The sequence below is a fragment of the Geotrypetes seraphini genome, chromosome 4 (genome assembly GCF_902459505.1).
Source record: "Geotrypetes seraphini chromosome 4, aGeoSer1.1, whole genome shotgun sequence".
Lineage (NCBI taxonomy): Eukaryota > Metazoa > Chordata > Amphibia > Gymnophiona > Dermophiidae > Geotrypetes > Geotrypetes seraphini.
This window is the reverse complement of record NC_047087.1, coordinates 179,995,601-180,011,942: the sequence shown is the minus strand read 5'-3', so window position 1 is coordinate 180,011,942 and position 16,342 is coordinate 179,995,601. Positions and strand designations below refer to the sequence as shown.

Sequence of the window (16,342 nt, the reverse complement as noted above, 5' to 3'; positions counted from 1 at the left end):
AGGCAGGGAGATGGGCACAGGGGAAATACTAGGAAGGGACGTATAGGAGACATAGAGAAAGGAGATGCTGAACATGGGGAACAATACATACACAGAGATAGAAGATGGATAGTGAGCATGGAGAAAGAAGAAATTTCAAATGGTCAAATGGCAAGTAAGTTAAGAGAAGATAAAAGAAAACAGAGACCAGCGCCTGAGACCAACATAGATTTGAAGAATAAAATGATAATGAGACAAACAAAGATAGAAAAAATAATAATTTTATTTTCTATTTTGTGATTAGAATATTTCAGATTTGAAATATGTATCCTGATAGAGCTGGTGTTAGACATAACTGGGGACTGCAAAATCCAGGCTGTGCTTCTTTAGCTTCCAGCTGGTTTAGGGCTGTCTGACCTGGGGGCAGTTGCCCTGATTGCACTCCCCTAACACTATTTGATTGCGGTATTCTGTTGGCATGATTTTTCTGTGTAGCATTCTGTAATAATTTGGCTTATTTAAAAGTAGAGGGGATATTAAAGTAGACTATTTATGGAAGGGAGGGGAGACAGGATTTTGTTGATCCTTGCTCTATATTATTTGTGTTTATAAAATGACAGTTGTACAGAGTATTGTTTCTTTTTATACTTTAATAAAATAAGTTCAGTATAAAATCATAACTATTTGAGGCTTGTGTGGATGGGATCAGGAGGCTTGTGGGGATGGGGTGGGGACTGAGCTTGTGGAAAAGGGATGGGGTTGGGAACCAAGCTTGTGGAAAAGAGGACAAATTTTTTTCCCTGTGTCATTCTCTACTCCGACCAATTGTTTGGCTCAATTATTCATCCAAGCGTGGCAATTCTGCTTCCAAGGCCACGATCTCTAGATGAATCCTTAAGACCATTTCTTCAGCCTACTTTGACTGTGGGAAAACAGTCTCCTGTTTCTGTTAAGGCACATTTTGACTAGAAGTGTAGCTTTGTCGTGGGCTGAGGCTTGAGTGGTCTCTCCAGAGGAGATTTGCAGAGCGGTGACTTGATCCATGCTACATACCATTGCAAAGTTTTATAGGGTGGACGTTGCGGCACGAGATAATCCTACCTTTGGTTCCTCCATGTTACGGGCCGGCGTAGTCAGCCTGCCCTAGAATCCTGGGACTGCTTTTGTACATCCCGCTTGTCTAGAATGACACACCTATTGTACTGGAAAAAGAGATTATATCCTTACCTTGATAATATCTTTTCCAGTACATAGTTGTGTCATTCTAGACTCCTGCCTTGTTCTTCTTGCATCTGCTTACTGTCTCACTCTGTTAATGCTTCTCCAAGTTGGTCTTGGATGCCAGTCAGCCCTTTATGCCTTGAAGAATACTGTATAATAGGTTTACTGTTTCCAGGGGTACTACCTGAGCTCCTTTGATGTTTCTGGTAGCTGTTGTTAATTCATTACTTGTTAATGTTTTATGTTATAGCAAAACAATTCTATTGTTAAGGAGTGTCCTTACTTCACATACTTGATTTAAGCTCTTATCATGCTTAGGTACTAACTGCAGGTTGCAGCAGAGCTCATAGTGAAGTAGGAGGGACACACAAAAAATCTGGAGTGGATTTCTTCTACAGATGGCTCATGGCAATGGGGAGATAATCCACTTGTCTTGAATGACACTCCTATCTACTGGAAAATATATTTTCAAGATAAAATTTATTTATAGGTTACCATCTTAATTGTATAGTAAAAAGAAGAAACATGTAGATTGTATTTCTTAATGCTGTGTAAAATGGGAGGGTAGTTTTTGCTTAATCAGTGTTCTCAGCATTGAATAAATGCAAAACAGGTCTGTTTCTATTGTGTATTTGCATACATGGCTATATGATGTCAACCCCTATGAGCAATATTTGAGAGAGTTCAGAAAGATATTTCTGATTAGGCTTTAGTTTTCAAACTAATGTGTTCTATATTAAGTAAATGTTAAATTTTTTTTAAATAATTTCTGCATGGTGACCTCTTCACATTATCTTCTGGATTGTGTACAACATATTCCTATAGTTGGCTGAGGAGTGGCAATTCCTGAAGTCAAAAGGGACCTTTGGGTTGCCATAGAATTGCAGATAAATAACTGAAATGTTTTATTCCATTTATAGAATTTACTTTGTTTTCCCTTCCCTTTGTCTCTTCTTTCTCCCCTTTTGTTTTTCTTCTTTTGGAACAGTTCTTAGGACGTTAATGGGACATAAAGCCAACATCACTAGCCTTGATTTTCACCCCTATGGGGAATACATAGCTTCAGGTTCTATGGATACAAACATTAAGGTGAGTTTTGATTTCTAGGAATGCATTTTAACAGGCATTCTCTGTTAAAACTAATATGAATTATTTTTATAGGAAGACATGTGTTAGAGGTTCTGTGCTTAGCTCTGTGGAACAGTCTAGTTATGTACACATTTTCAAGGAAACTTTTGAAAAGTTTGTAGGAACACCTTGGGATTCATTTCAGACAAGCTTCTTTTTGCAGAAAGAGTAATATGGAAGAGCTTGTTAAACATCCTGGCCCTGATTCTCCAAAGTGCGTCCCGATTTTAGGCAGCTGTAGGTATCCTACAGCTGTCTAATCAGCCAATCGGGATGCACGTTTTTAAAAAAAAATGCTCCCCAGGCAGGCCACCTATATTGAAGGCGAGGCCCAATCGCCCCCCCCCCGACACTACCGACCGCCCCCCCGACACTACCGATCGTTGGCAGGAGGGTGCCCAATCCCTCCTGCCGGAAGACGCACCCCCTCCGCACCCTCCCCGTGCTAACAGCCCTCAAACCTCCCCCCAACCAAACTAACCTTTCCTTGTTGGCCAGACAGGACTTGTCCGTCCAGCCGGCAGGCCAGTCTTGTCGAAATGAGGCGGGCCCGCCCCTTCCCGGCCCATCCTTCCGAAGCCTAAGGCCTGATTGGCCCAGGCTCTAGAAGCCTGGACCAATCAGACCTTAGCATAGCGGGTCCGCCCATCCCCACTAAGTCTAAGGCCTGATTGGCCCAGGCGCCTAGAGCCTGGGCCAATCAGGCCTTAGGCTTCGGAAGGATGGGAAGGGGCGGGCCCGCCTCATTTCGACGAGACTGGCCTGCCGGCTGGACGGACAAGTCCTGTCTGGCCAACAAGGAAAGGTTAGTTTGGTTGGGGGGAGGTTTGAGGGCTGTTAGCGCGGGGAGGGGGTGGAGGGGGTGCGTCTTCTGGCAGGAGGGATTGGGCACCCTCCTGCCAGCGATCGGTAGTGTTGGGGGGGCGGTCGGTAGTGTCGGGGGGGCATCTTCTGGCAGGAGGGTTTGGGCACCCTCCTGCCAGCAATTGGACAGGCGGCCGCGGCCCGCTATACTTATAGCAGCAGAGAGATCCCTTTCCGCAATAAGTATAGCGGCCGCGTCTACTTACAATGTAGACCAGCATTTTGTTGGCCTACATTGTAAGCGTCTCTTTTTTTTTTTTTTTTTGTTTTAAGTTTTTTTTTATTGATATTTTTTTCATTTAACAAGTGTAATAAATTTTCATACAATTATCTTAATAATACACTTGATATTTCTATAATGTATTTTATACATAACATTTCTTATCTTATATTTCTTATGATTTTATATATCATATAACTAATTATTTTTCTTATAAAGTTATACAACATATATATTGTAATGATTTTATCAATTATTTTTTAAATTATTAACCTTTTTCCCTTCCCTTTATTACATTGTTTTCATGTAAGAATACCATCTATTAATAATATTTTATTTATAATTTATAATAAAGAGTATAAACCCCCCTCCCATATCCCCTCCCTCCCTTTCTTCTTTAACTATTTTCTTATTATGGGAAAATGAAATTCAATTATTACAATATTTTGTTAATGGTCCCCAAATCTTTTTGAATTTATCCATATATCCTTTTTGTGTTGCAAATGTATGTTCCATTTTATATATATGGCAAACTGAGTTCCACCAAAAATTATAGTTCAATCTGTCACAATTTTTCCAATTGTGTGTAATTTGTTGTACTGCTATTCCAGTCATTATAAATAAAAGTTTGTTGTTATTTGATGAAATTTGACTTTGAGATCTCATTGCAGTACCAAATAGAATTGTATCGTATGTCAAGGCTACAGGATTTTCTTACATCCTATTAATTTGGGGCCAAATTGATTTCCAAAATGTTAATATGAATGGACAATAGAATAAAAGATGATCTAATGTCCCTGCTTCAAGATGACAATGCCAGCATCTATTAGACTTAGAGCTATCAATTCTATGTAAACATGTAGGGGTCCATAAAGCTCTATGTAAAATAAAAAACCAAGTTTGTCTCATAGATGCTGACAGTGTACATCTTATCCTCCAAATTTGTAAGCGTCTCTTCCTCTACTAGGGAGAAACCTAATGCCCGCCTAAGGCCCTTAGGTGAGCTTAGGCGTCTTGCGGGTCTCCCTAAGCTCCCGGAGGCGCCTTCAGGCCTGCCTGGGGAGCATTTTTTTTTTTAAAACGTGCATCCCGATTGGCTGATTAGACAGCTGTAGGACGCCTACAGCTGCCTAAAATCGGGACGGACTTTGGAAAATCAGGCATCCTGTGCTTTTCCACATTTCACTAATTGTGTAGCAAGTATTATCCTATGATTTGTCCCCACCAAATTTTGCCCTTCCTTTTTTAAAAATTTCTTTGTAACTAAACATATTGCTTCTTTTCATCACAGCTTTGGGACATCCGAAGAAAAGGTTGCGTGTTCCGATATAAGGTAAATATTGATTATTTAAAAACCTTTGGAAATTATGGCAAGACATGATATATAATTTTTTTTTGCATACATCTTGCAATAATTGTGGCTTGATAAATTCTGTTACACAAAGCATATGAGTCCTGACAAGTGGGCTGAATCCCCCAAATCACGAGCTGTTGCAGAAGGAATCAATACTTTTTCTTGGCTTTGCCTCCTTCTTCAGGCAGTTGTACTGCCTCTTCAGTGTTTCCTTTTGCAAGCAAGCTGTTAGGTGTCTTTCTGATCTGCTCAGAAGTTTGTTTTTGTTTTTTTGTTTTTTGTTTTTAATTATTTTTAGGTTTATCTGATTTTGAGGCCCCCAACCTGCGCTAACATTTTAGGAACTTGGGTACCATTTCCCTGGGAGCAAAGCTCACCCCCTGATTTATCAGGAGCTTAAGTGCAGGCTGTTTGGCCTCCTCAGACCTTTCTACCCATATATCATGCCAGGTTTGCGCTGGAAGGTTGGCTAAGGAGTGTCCCATGTGCCGTGGTAAATGTGAAGGGGTTGGGAGCAGTGTTCCCTCTAAGGATTGATGAGGTGTGTGCAAAAAAAAATATGCATGAGCGACAAATTACATACTCCACAAATTTATGAGCAGGCGCAGAGGACGCATTTTTAAACAAATGTAGTTTATCCTTGTACTCCTTATGTAATTTTAATCATCTATGGATATGTTTGTATGTTTATTGTTCAAATGGTTTTATTTATTTCCCAAAATTTCTTTAGCACTCTCCAGACCAGTAGAGGTTAACTTTACGAATGGGTATATATCTAATCATGACCAGCAGGTGGAGACTGAAAACAAAACTTTGGGACAGTATATCCTAGCCCCTCCTCTCTATTTCCCTCAGTCTTCTTTCAGTCTCCAGCAGGTGTTGAGTGATCTGTACCCATCTCCCTTGGTAGGGCTGTTGGAATTTGTTTAGGGGGTTTATTGTCCCTGTTTTTAGCCGGACGGAGCTTGGGCGGACTCTGTTTGGGGGTTCGTCCGACCTCGGGGGTGTCAAACCTGGCGGGTCACGAGCGGGGTCCCTCCCCCCACTTCCTCCACCTCCCCACATTTTTTTAGAGGAGCCTCAGCAGTATCCCTTGCCCCCTAAATCAAGCAAGGCATATTGCTTCGAGAGCCTGTGGAGTCTGTTCTGTAAAAAAAAAAAAAAAAAAAAAATCCTGAGGTAGTGCTGGTCTGGAGGGTTGTTTCCCTTTAAGAAAACTGTATTTTACTGTATTTTTTTCATGTAACCAGCACTTTTTTATAGCTAGGTCGCGTATGGAGCAATTGTGCCCTTCTCCGGGGGAGTAGGCCACAATTTTAGTCCAGCCGCGAGGCACTCGCGGCCGGCCTGAACTCGGCGGTTTGGGTCGGTGAGGTGGTGGAGCTCCGTCGGCAGCGGCTGCAGGCGCCCAGAGCTCCCCGCCGATGGTGCCTCGCGAGTCGGCTTGGAGCAGTGGGGAAGCCCGGTCTTCCACAACCGCCCACGGAGGGATTCCCCGAAGGATTCCCTCTCAGCTGATTTTTTGACAGCTGATGCCGGCTTGCCTGCTTTAGCGGCTGAGACTATTCAGGTTTCTCAGCCGCTTCAGGCTATGGAGGGAGCTTTTTTGGCGGGAAAACCGCCATCTTCTCTGTCTGGCCCCTCCATTTTGTCTTCCACCTCAGGTGACCTTCCCCCTGTTTTGACTATGCAGGGGCAAGGTTCTGCTGGGTCCCCTGCTGTGGCAGGGAGTCCCTTGGGACCCTCGGAGGGTTTTTCTCCTGAATTTTTCTTTTCTTTATGCAGAGCCTATTTTCAGGCGGCTGGGGGTCCCGGTTGCGCCCAGGAGGTTTCGGGGGGTGGGTTTTCCTCCGCGCTCCCTGCGGCTTTGCCTCTTTCGTCTGGCGTGACGTCCCCTCCGCCGCCTCCCTTGTCCAAGCGTCCGCGGGTGTCGTGGGACGAGAATTTGTGGTCGGAGGAACGGGTCGGTCTGGAGGAGGACCTGGACCCTTCTGAGGAGTTCCAGGACTCTCTGGAGGGGACGGAAGCTGGCGGCGGGTTGTCGGATTTCCCGTTCTCCAGTGACGAGGCGTCCGTGGTGTGCCTTTTTCAGAAAGATGAGCTGCCTGACCTTATTCAACAGGTTTCTACGGTTTTGCGTTTTGAGGACGCGCCGCCGGAGACTCCGCGTGTGGGGGACCCCCTGTTACGGGGGATCCGTTCCGTTTCCCGCTCTTTTCCTATGCATCAGGATATTCGGGATATTATTCTGGAGCAGTGGAAAACGCCGGAGGCGCCGTTTCGGCTGGCGCGCAGCATGGCTCGCCTGTATCCCATTCCTGAAGGGGATCGGGCTACGTTAGCTTCGCCAGTCGTGGATGCGGTGGTCTCGGCAATTTCCAAGCGGCATACCGTGCCTGTTGAGGGCGGTTCTGCCTTGCGGGACCCTGAGGAGCGCAAATTGGAGAGCATCCTTAAGCAAAATTTTCAGGTCTCTGCCTTTGGGGTCCAGGCGGCTATTTGTGGGGGACTGGTCGCTCGCGCCGTGTTTCGGTGGGCGGAGCGGGTCTTGGATCGAGAGTCTGACGACTGGTCTCTGGTGGATCAGGAGGTTGCGAAGATTGAGATGGCGGCCTCATTCCTCTCAGATGCTCTATATGACTTGGTGCGGATATCGGCTAAGTCTATGGCTTTTGGCGTGGCCGCAAGGCGTGTGTTGTGGCTGCGCGCTTGGGCGGCGGATGCTGCGTCCAAAGCTAAGCTTACTAAATTTCCCTTTCGGGGGTCGTTTTTGTTTGGAGAGGACTTGGATAAGTTGATTCAGACTCTGTCGGACTCGAAAGTTCCCCGTCTGCCGGAGGACCGTGCCCGCCCGGCGTCTCGGGGGGGTGCGGCCCGGGGGCGTTTGCGGGATTTTCGCAAGTATCGCCCTGGGCGTGGGGCTGCTTCTTTCCAGTCTCCGGGATTTTCCCGGGGTCGGTTCTTCCAGCGCATGCAGCCCTTTCGGGGGGCCCGTCGGGGGGCAGGGAATCCCTCCGCCGGTTCCCCCGCTTCCCGTCCTGCACAATGACGCCTTGCCGGCGCCCCCTTTGGTTCCGGTGGGGGCTCGGCTGCGCGAATTTTTCCCCAAATGGGCCGAGATCACGTCCGATCAGTGGGTCCTGGAGGTGGTGCGGGACGGTTATGCCCTGGAGTTCGCCCGCTCTCTGCCGGATTTTTTCCTCGCTTCTCCGTGTCAGACTCCGGGGAAGACGCAGGCTTTTCGCCAGACCCTTCAGCGCTTGCTAGATCTCAGGGCAGTTGTTCCGGTGCCCCCTCCGGAGTGGGGCACGGGCAGGTACTCCATTTACTTTGTGGTGCCCAAAAAGGAGGGGACTTTTCGGCCCATCCTCGATTTAAAAGGGGTCAACAGGGCTCTCAAGATTCCCTCTTTCCGTATGGAAACTCTGCGGTCGGTCATTCTGGCGGTTCAGCCGGGGGAGTTTCTCACTTCTCTCGATCTGACGGAGGCCTACTTGCATGTTCCCATTCGGGCCTCTCATCAGCGTTTCCTGCGCTTTGCGATCTTGGGTCGGCACTTTCAGTTCTGTGCGCTTCCCTTTGGGCTGGCCACGGCTCCTCGGACGTTCACCAAGGTGATGGTGGTCGTCGCGGCAGCCTTGCGGTCGGAGGGTATCCTGGTACATCCCTACCTGGACGACTGGTTAATTCGGGCAAAGTCGTTGCAGGAAAGCTCCCGGGTTACTGCTCGGGTGGTGGAGTTTCTCCGGTCGCTGGGCTGGGTGGTCAACCTTTCCAAGAGTCGGTTGGTCCCGGCTCAGCGTCTGGAGTACCTAGGGGTGCTGTTCGACACCTCCTTGGGGAAGATCTTCCTCCCAGAGGGCCGGGTGAGCAAATTGCAATCTCAGATTCGCCTGCTTTTGGCGTCCCGGTGTCCTCGGGCGCGAGATTTCCTCCAGGTCTTGGGGTCGATGGCGGCGTCCCTGGACGTGGTGAGGTGGGCGCGGGCCCACATGCGTCCTCTCCAGTATGCTCTGCTCCGGAGGTGGTCTCCCCAGAGGCACGGGATGGATGTTCCGGTTCCCCTGCGAGGCTTGGCGCGCTGCAGTCTGCGTTGGTGGCTCCAGACCCCTCACCTAGTTCAGGGGGTGGGTCTGGATCTCCCGCAGTGGACGGTGCTCCTGACGGATGCGAGTCTCCTGGGTTGGGGGGCTCAGTGTTTGGGTCACTCAGCTCAGGGCACCTGGTCCGCGGAGGAGGCCGCCTGGTCGATCAACGTGTTGGAGACCGGAGCGGTCCGTTTGGCGCTGTTGGCTTTCCACTCCCTGTTGCTGGGCAAGTCGGTCAGAGTGCTGTCGGACAATGCCACGGCGGTGGCTTATGTCAATCGTCAGGGGGGCACCAAGAGCTCTCAGGTGGCGCAGGAGGCGGCTCTGCTCATGGTTTGGGCGGAATCCCATCTGCTGGACCTCTCGGCCTCTCATATAGCCGGGGTAGAAAATGTTCAGGCAGACTTCCTCAGTCGTCACTTCCTAGATCCAGGAGAGTGGTTTCTTGGCGCCGAGGCGTTTCAGTTGATAGTGCAGGCTTGGGGGCAGCCCCTGATGGACCTGATGGCCACGGGTGGCAACGCCAAAGTGCCCCGCTTCTTCAGTCGTCGCAGGGACGGTCTGGCCGAGGGTCTGGATGCTCTGGTCCAGCAGTGGCCAATGGAGGGGCTGTTGTATGTGTTCCCTCCTTGGCCGCTGGTGGGCAGGGTGCTTCTTCGCATTGTTCACCATCCGGGTTTGGTGGTGCTGGTGGCGCCGGATTGGCCTCGCCGTCCGTGGTATGCGGATCTGGTGAGGCACCTGGTAGCGGATCCTCTTCCTCTGCCTCTCTCGGACGACCTTCTGATGCAGGGTCCCATTCCCATGTTCGACCCGTCTCCCTTCTGTCTTACGGCGTGGCTCTTGAAAGGGGTCGCCTTAGCAAGAAGGGATATTCAGACAAGGTGATCTCTACACTGTTGGGGTCCCGGAGGTTTTCTACCTCTCGGGCTTATGTGCGGGTTTGGCGTCTCTTTGAGGAATGGTGTCGGGCGCGGGGAGTGACCTCTTTTCGCGCTTCTCTGCCTAACATTCTGGAGTTCTTGCAGGATGGCCTGGATTGAGGCCTGGCTTGGTCTTCTCTCCGGGTTCATCTTGCGGCCCTGTCGGCTTTTCGAGGGTTGGTGTCAGGTCAGCGTTTATCGGCTCTTCCTGATGTGATTCGGTTTTTGCGGGCGGCCAAGTTGCTTAGGCCTCCCCTACGGCCCTCGGTTCCCTCTTGGGATCTTAATCTGGTTCTCTCTGTTTTGGTGCGTCCGCCTTTCGAGCCCTTGGACGACTGTTCTTTGAAGGACCTTACTTTGAAGGCGGTCTTTTTGGTGGCCATTACTTCTGCTAGGCGTGTTTCTGAGCTGCAGGCTTTCTCTTGTAGGGCTCCCTTCTTGGAGTTTTCTAGGGAGCGGGTCGTCTTGCGGCCTGTTCCTTCCTTTCTGCCGAAGGTTGTTTCTCCTTTTCATGTCAATCAATCGGTGGTTCTCCCGGTCTTGGGTGGTCGGGAGGGCTCTTCTGAGCAACGGCAGCTGCGCAAGTTGGATGTCGGTCGGGTCCTTCGCTCTTATGTGCAGCGGACCCAGGAATTCCGGAAGTCCGATCATCTCTTTGTCCTCCTGGCGGGTCTTCGTCGGGGAGCTGGCGCTTCTAAGGCTACTATTGCGCGCTGGATCAAGGAGACGATTGCTTCCGCTTATCTTCTGAAACAGCAGCCTGTTCCGGAGTTTCTCAAGGCTCATTCCACTCGGGGTCAGGCGGCTTCTTGGGCTGAGTCGTCGCTCGTGCCTCCAGTGGATATTTGTAAGGCTGCGGTTTGGTCCTCCTTGCATTCCTTTGTTCGTCATTATCGGGTTGATGTGCAGGCGCGTCGGGACGCGGTGTTCGGTGAGCGTGTACTGGTATCGGCCCTTCGGGGGTCCCGCCCGTGAGAGGGACTGCTTTGGTACGTCCCATTCGTAAAGTTAACCTCTACTGGTCTGGAGAGTGCTAAAGAAGGAGAAATTAGGTTCTTACCTGCTAATTTACTTTCTTTTAGCTTCTCCAGACCAGTAGAGGTCCCCACCCTGTCTGTTGTTGTTGTTGTTGGGGCTGTTGCGCGGGCAGTTTTTGGTTTTTGCTGCGGGTTCTAGTATTTTTCTAGGGCCGGGGAGAAGTGAAGAACAGCGGCTGTGGCTCGGCTGGCTTAGCTGGCGAGCTGTGGGGACATTCTTCCTTCGGGAATTTCTCCTCTGCATTTTCCAACAGCATTTTGGGTATGTTATTTGTTACTCCTTTCGGAGTATTGTTTTTTTCTCTCTGTTGTTTTCCAGTTCTTGGTTCTGCTTGGCTATTCGGCAGACTGAGGGAAATAGAGAGGAGGGGCTAGGATATACTGTCCCAAAGTTTTGTTTTCAGTCTCCACCTGCTGGTCATGATTAGATATATACCCATTCGTAAAGTTAACCTCTACTGGTCTGGAGAAGCTAAAAGAAAGTAAATTAGCAGGTAAGAACCTAATTTCTCCTTATCCTTGTACTCCTTATGTAATTTTAATCATCTATGGATATGTTTGTATGTTTATTGTTCAAATGGTTTTATTTATTTCCCAAAATTTATTTTTGTTATACACATTGAAAATATTTGATATTGCGTTTAAATCAAAATCTCAATAAACTTGAAACTTGAAACGAGTGCCCATGAGATTGTGGGAGGGTTAAATACTCAAAACTTAGAAGAATAACAATTTACTTAAAGTTTTTGCTTCGCCAGCTTTCTGGTATCTTTACATAATGCAGTGGTGTACCTAGCATATGTAACACCCGGGGCCCATCATTTTTTGGCACCCCCCCCCCATCTGTACGAAAAACGTGATTTTTAGTAACAAGCCACACGTCACACATGAGTACCTAGGAAAAGGCAGCATCTTACATATTGCAGTGAACAGTACATCAATACACCCATTGTAAAACTAAACAAGCCAGACCAGCACAGATCAATCCTACACCGTCAATCCTAACAGAAAACCATGTCTTTCGAACACACAGAACACAGAAAACACCTTCGCCTAGTAAGGAATATGTAATCACAAACTAACCCCTCCCTCTTTTACAAAACTGTAGTGTGGATTTTAGCTACGGAGGTAACAGCTCTGATGCTCATAAAATTCTGAGCATCAGAGCTGCTACCACCAAGGCTGGTGCTAAAAACGCTTCACAGTTTTGTAAAAGGGGGGATAAAATAAAAATACATAGACAAAGGTTAAATTGAACCAGCAAGAAGCTGGACTCTGCATACAATGCTTCACAGAAACAGTGACACATGTCTCCTAAAGCAATAAATAAATAGAAATTTTTTTCTACCTTTGTCTTCTGTGGTTTCTCCTTTCCTCATCTTCTTGTAACTCTCTTCCTTCCATCCACTGTCTGCCGTCTCTCTTCCCCTATATGGCATCTTCTCTCCTTCTATGCCCCTTCCAGAAACTGTATGCCTCCCCCTTCCCTCTCTCCTTTCACCCCATTGGTCTGGCATCTCTCTCCTCGCCTTCCCTCTCCCACACCTCTCCTCATAGTCTGGTATCTCCCCTTCCCTGATTCTCTGGCATCTCTCTCCTTTCCTTTTCTTCCATCTTTCGCTCCCCCTCCATGCTCTCACATCTCCCCCTTCCTTTTCCCTTAGACTGGCATACCTTCCTCCTACGCTCCAAGCCCTGGCATCTCCTTTAATTCCCTCCCTCATCTTCCTTCTCCCTCCAGCTGGGTACCGCAACACTCTTCCCTGCAGCTCTGCACTTCCCCACAATTGCCATGCTTCGGTTCCTCTTCTTCCTTCCTTCCTCCCCCCCCCCCCCCGCGGGACCCTGCGGCACCATCAACTCTTACTCCCTCTAATGTCGGCCCTGCAGCTCCAGACTTCCTCGCACCTTCTCCCCTCCCCCTTTGGATCGCTGTTATTTTAAATGTTATAGCCGCGGAGCTGTATCCATCAGTGGAGATGTCTAACCTCGGCCTGCCCCGGAACTCTTACTGCAGCAGCCGCCCGTCTAGGCAGGAACAGGAAGTCACTGTTGCAGTAAGAGTTCCGGGGCAGGCCGAGGTTAGACATCTCCACTGATGGATACAGCTCCGCGGCTATAACATTTAAAATAATAGCGATCCAAAGGGGGAGGGGAGAAGGTGCGAGGAAGTCTGGAGCTGCAGGGCCGACATTAGAGGGAGTAAGAGTTGATGGTGCCGCAGGGTCCCGCGGGGGGGGGGGGGAGGAAGGAAGGAAGAAGAGGAACCGAAGCATGGCAATTGTGGGGAAGTGCAATCCCCCCAATGCGTCCCCTTACCTTACCTCCCCTTACCTTTGCGACGCGTGTGTGCGCTATGAAGAGAAACTTGTGCGCTGCGATGTAATATTTTGTGCGCGAGCGCAGGCCAGCGCAGCTTAGCGGGAACACTGGTTGGGAGCCCTTGGCTTAGCCACTTCTGGTACTTCTATGGCTGGGGAATTGTTAGGGGTTTGGTTTCTTGGGAGGAAATCCTTCCTGGAGTCCTTGGAGAGTGATTTGGCAAAATGCAAGCACGTGGACACCGGAGAACCCAAGAGGTGTCCACTGGGCTTCCTACTCAGGACTTTACCCCTGATTTTGTGAGTCTTGGACAGCTTATTTAAATTGTCAGGGTTGATCTACGCACATGGACGGCGTGCCTGTGATTATGCGAGAGAGTCTGGTCTCTTGCAGCTTGCTTACCCAGAGAAGGTTTCCATTTGGGAACCAGAAAACCAGTCGGAGAATGACTGGGAAGACCAGGGATCAGAATCTATGCTCCAGAGTGAATCTTCACTTTTAGGAGAATCAAGGTCTCAAGCTGAGGCTGCTTTCCAGGAGATGATGGTGGCTCTTGATAAGGGGAGGACCTGTCAAGTGTGCTGCCTTTTCAAGCCAACAGCATTGCTGGGAGTGATTACAAATTCCCTCCGGGAGTTAAATTTGGAAGCTCTGCATACCTTTTTTTTCTTTTCAATTTTTATTCATTTTTTCATCTTCCATCAAGTGTACAGATATTACATCAATTAAAATCGTATACATCACTTGACATTCTTATCTATTGTCATCTTAAAAACATAAATTCAATCCTTCCCCCACCCTTCCTTTCCACAAATATTGTAAATCAAGCATATCATACATCTATTATACTCAAAAAAATATTGATTCAAACCAATAATATAACAATAAATCCCCCCTTTCCCATTATTATAAATATACTTTTAGTGTAAAAAGATGTCTATCATTACAATATGTTATCAATGGCCCCCAATTCTTTTAAAAATTGTTAATTCCCTTTTTGCATGGCAATTGTTCTTTCCATTTTGAATATATGGCACAACGAATTCAACCAGAAAGTGTAATTAAGTTGGTGTAATTTTTCCAATTTCTGGTAATATGCTGAATGGCGACTCCTGTCATTATTAACAGAAGTTTATTATTACCGTACTTGATGAAATTTGACTTTTTACTCTCATAGACGTCCCAAATAGAATTGTATCATATGATAGAGCTACATGGTTTTCTAACAAACAATTAATTTGAGACCAAATTGATTTCCAAAAGGCCATAATACAGGGACAAAAATAAATTAAATGATCTAGAGTCCCTGCTTCTAGATTACAGTGCCAGCATCTATTAGACTTAGCGCTATCTACTCTGTGCTGTTCTGTTTAGCTTCTATTCCTTTTCTTTCTTGTCCTTCCTCTCTTTTCTCTCTGACAGGAGTGTCCTCATCTTTAATGTGTACTGTTATTTACCTAATATGATCAGTAGTGCTGTTTATTGTATCTTCGTATTGTGTATCCTTGCTAATGGCTGACATGCATATTTTCTCCCTTAATGTGAATGGTTTGAACCATCCTATCAAACGAAAAAACTATACCTAACTATATCATTGCCAAACATCCAGATGTGGTTTACCTCCAAGAAACTCACCTTCTTACTGCTGCTGCTCTGAAATTTAAGTTGCAAGGTTACTCCACTCTCTCGCAACCCAGCGTAAAAAAAATGGTGTATCTATTTTTTTTAGTGATAAATTATCACCTGTAATTCACTCCCACAAATCAGATAATGATGGTACATAGAAACACGCTGCGTTGCATTCGGTAGACTTTGTGTTCCTTAATATCTATGCCCCTGTTCTGGACCATCCTGAATTTTTTAGAGATCTTCAACTTTCCTTATTACATTACATTTACATTAGTGATTTCTATTCCGCTTGTGCCTTGCGGTTCTAAGCGGATTACATTAGAAGATGGCTGGACATTTCCAGGCGATGACAATACAATTATTTGTTTAACTTTACAAACTTTGCAAACCTAACTTTACTTAACTTTTCGTACATAACTTTACATAACTTTACGTACATAACTTTACATAACTTTACGTGGAGTTACTTTGTGTTACTTTACATTATCCTTACCGTGCTTGCATAACTTGCATTAAGTTTACATAATTTATCTTACATAATTTATCTTACATAACTTTACAAGACTTTACGTAGAGTTATTTTATGTTATTTTACCTTATTATTCCAGTACATTGCATAACTTACATTACATGATATTACAAAGCATAACCTTATGTTATATTACAACGCATAACCTTATGTTAATTTACATAATATTACAACGCATAATCTTATGTTACCAAAAATCGTCTGTTCCTAGGTTGCTATATCTGATTTTTTCGGTATTTGGGGAGACTGTGTTTCTAGATATGAATTGGCTTTACGCCCGATGCAGCTAGATTAGATGTTGCCTATGGGGACGAAGTTGCAGTTGGTTGTGAGTTGCAGTAGGTTATGAAGGGAGAGAAGATGATGGTAGATTATAATATTGGGATGTGTTTTTTGAATAGTATGGTTTTTATATCTTTTCGAAACGCTTTGTAGTCCGTAGTTGTGGTCAGCAGCTTGGATATGGTGGGGTCAATTTTCGCGGCCTGTGTAGCAAGTAGGTTGTCATATAGCTTTTTGCGTTTTGTGCCTTTGAGTGAGGGGTAGGTGAATGGAGTCTGGATTCTCCTTACTCTAGTTGAGAGGTTTCGGGTTAGGCGGCTGTTTAGGTAGAGAGGTGCTGTTCCGTTTAGTGCTTTGAATAATAAACAGTATAGTTTGAATTGAGTTCTTGCTTGTATCGGTAGCCAGTGTGAGTCGAGATAGGCATTAGTGATGTGATCGTATTTTCCTAGCGAGTAGATAAGTCTGAGTGCTGTGTTCTGTACTGTCTGTAATTGTTTGGTCATGTAAGCGGGGCAGGGTAGATAAAGGCTGTTGCAGTAGTCTACAAGTCCTAGTACAAGTGATTGGACTAAGATCCTGTATTGAATTTTGTCAAAGAATTTTCTTATTTTTCGCAGGTTGCGCATGGTGTAGAAGGCTTTTTGGATGGTTTTGTTAGTATGAGTCTGCATTGTGCATCTCCTGTCTATTGTTACTCCCAGGATTTTGAGTGCTGGCTGTATTGGGTATGTGATTGCATTTGTCGTCAGATCAGTTAAGGTAG

General features: G+C 46.7%; 1 protein-coding gene across 15 annotated transcripts in view; it reads left to right on the top strand.

Annotated features, from left to right (window-relative positions):
- Positions 1-16,342, top strand: part of KATNB1 (katanin regulatory subunit B1) — a 301,411-nt gene that overhangs the window by 55,625 nt on the left and 229,444 nt on the right. For all 15 annotated transcript variants that reach the window (XM_033941729.1, XM_033941728.1, XM_033941724.1 and 12 more), the window contains 2 exons: positions 2,189-2,289; positions 4,704-4,745. In XM_033941729.1, the coding sequence (XP_033797620.1) occupies positions 2,189-2,289; positions 4,704-4,745 (143 nt within the window). The remainder of the gene's footprint in view (positions 1-2,188; positions 2,290-4,703; positions 4,746-16,342) is intronic.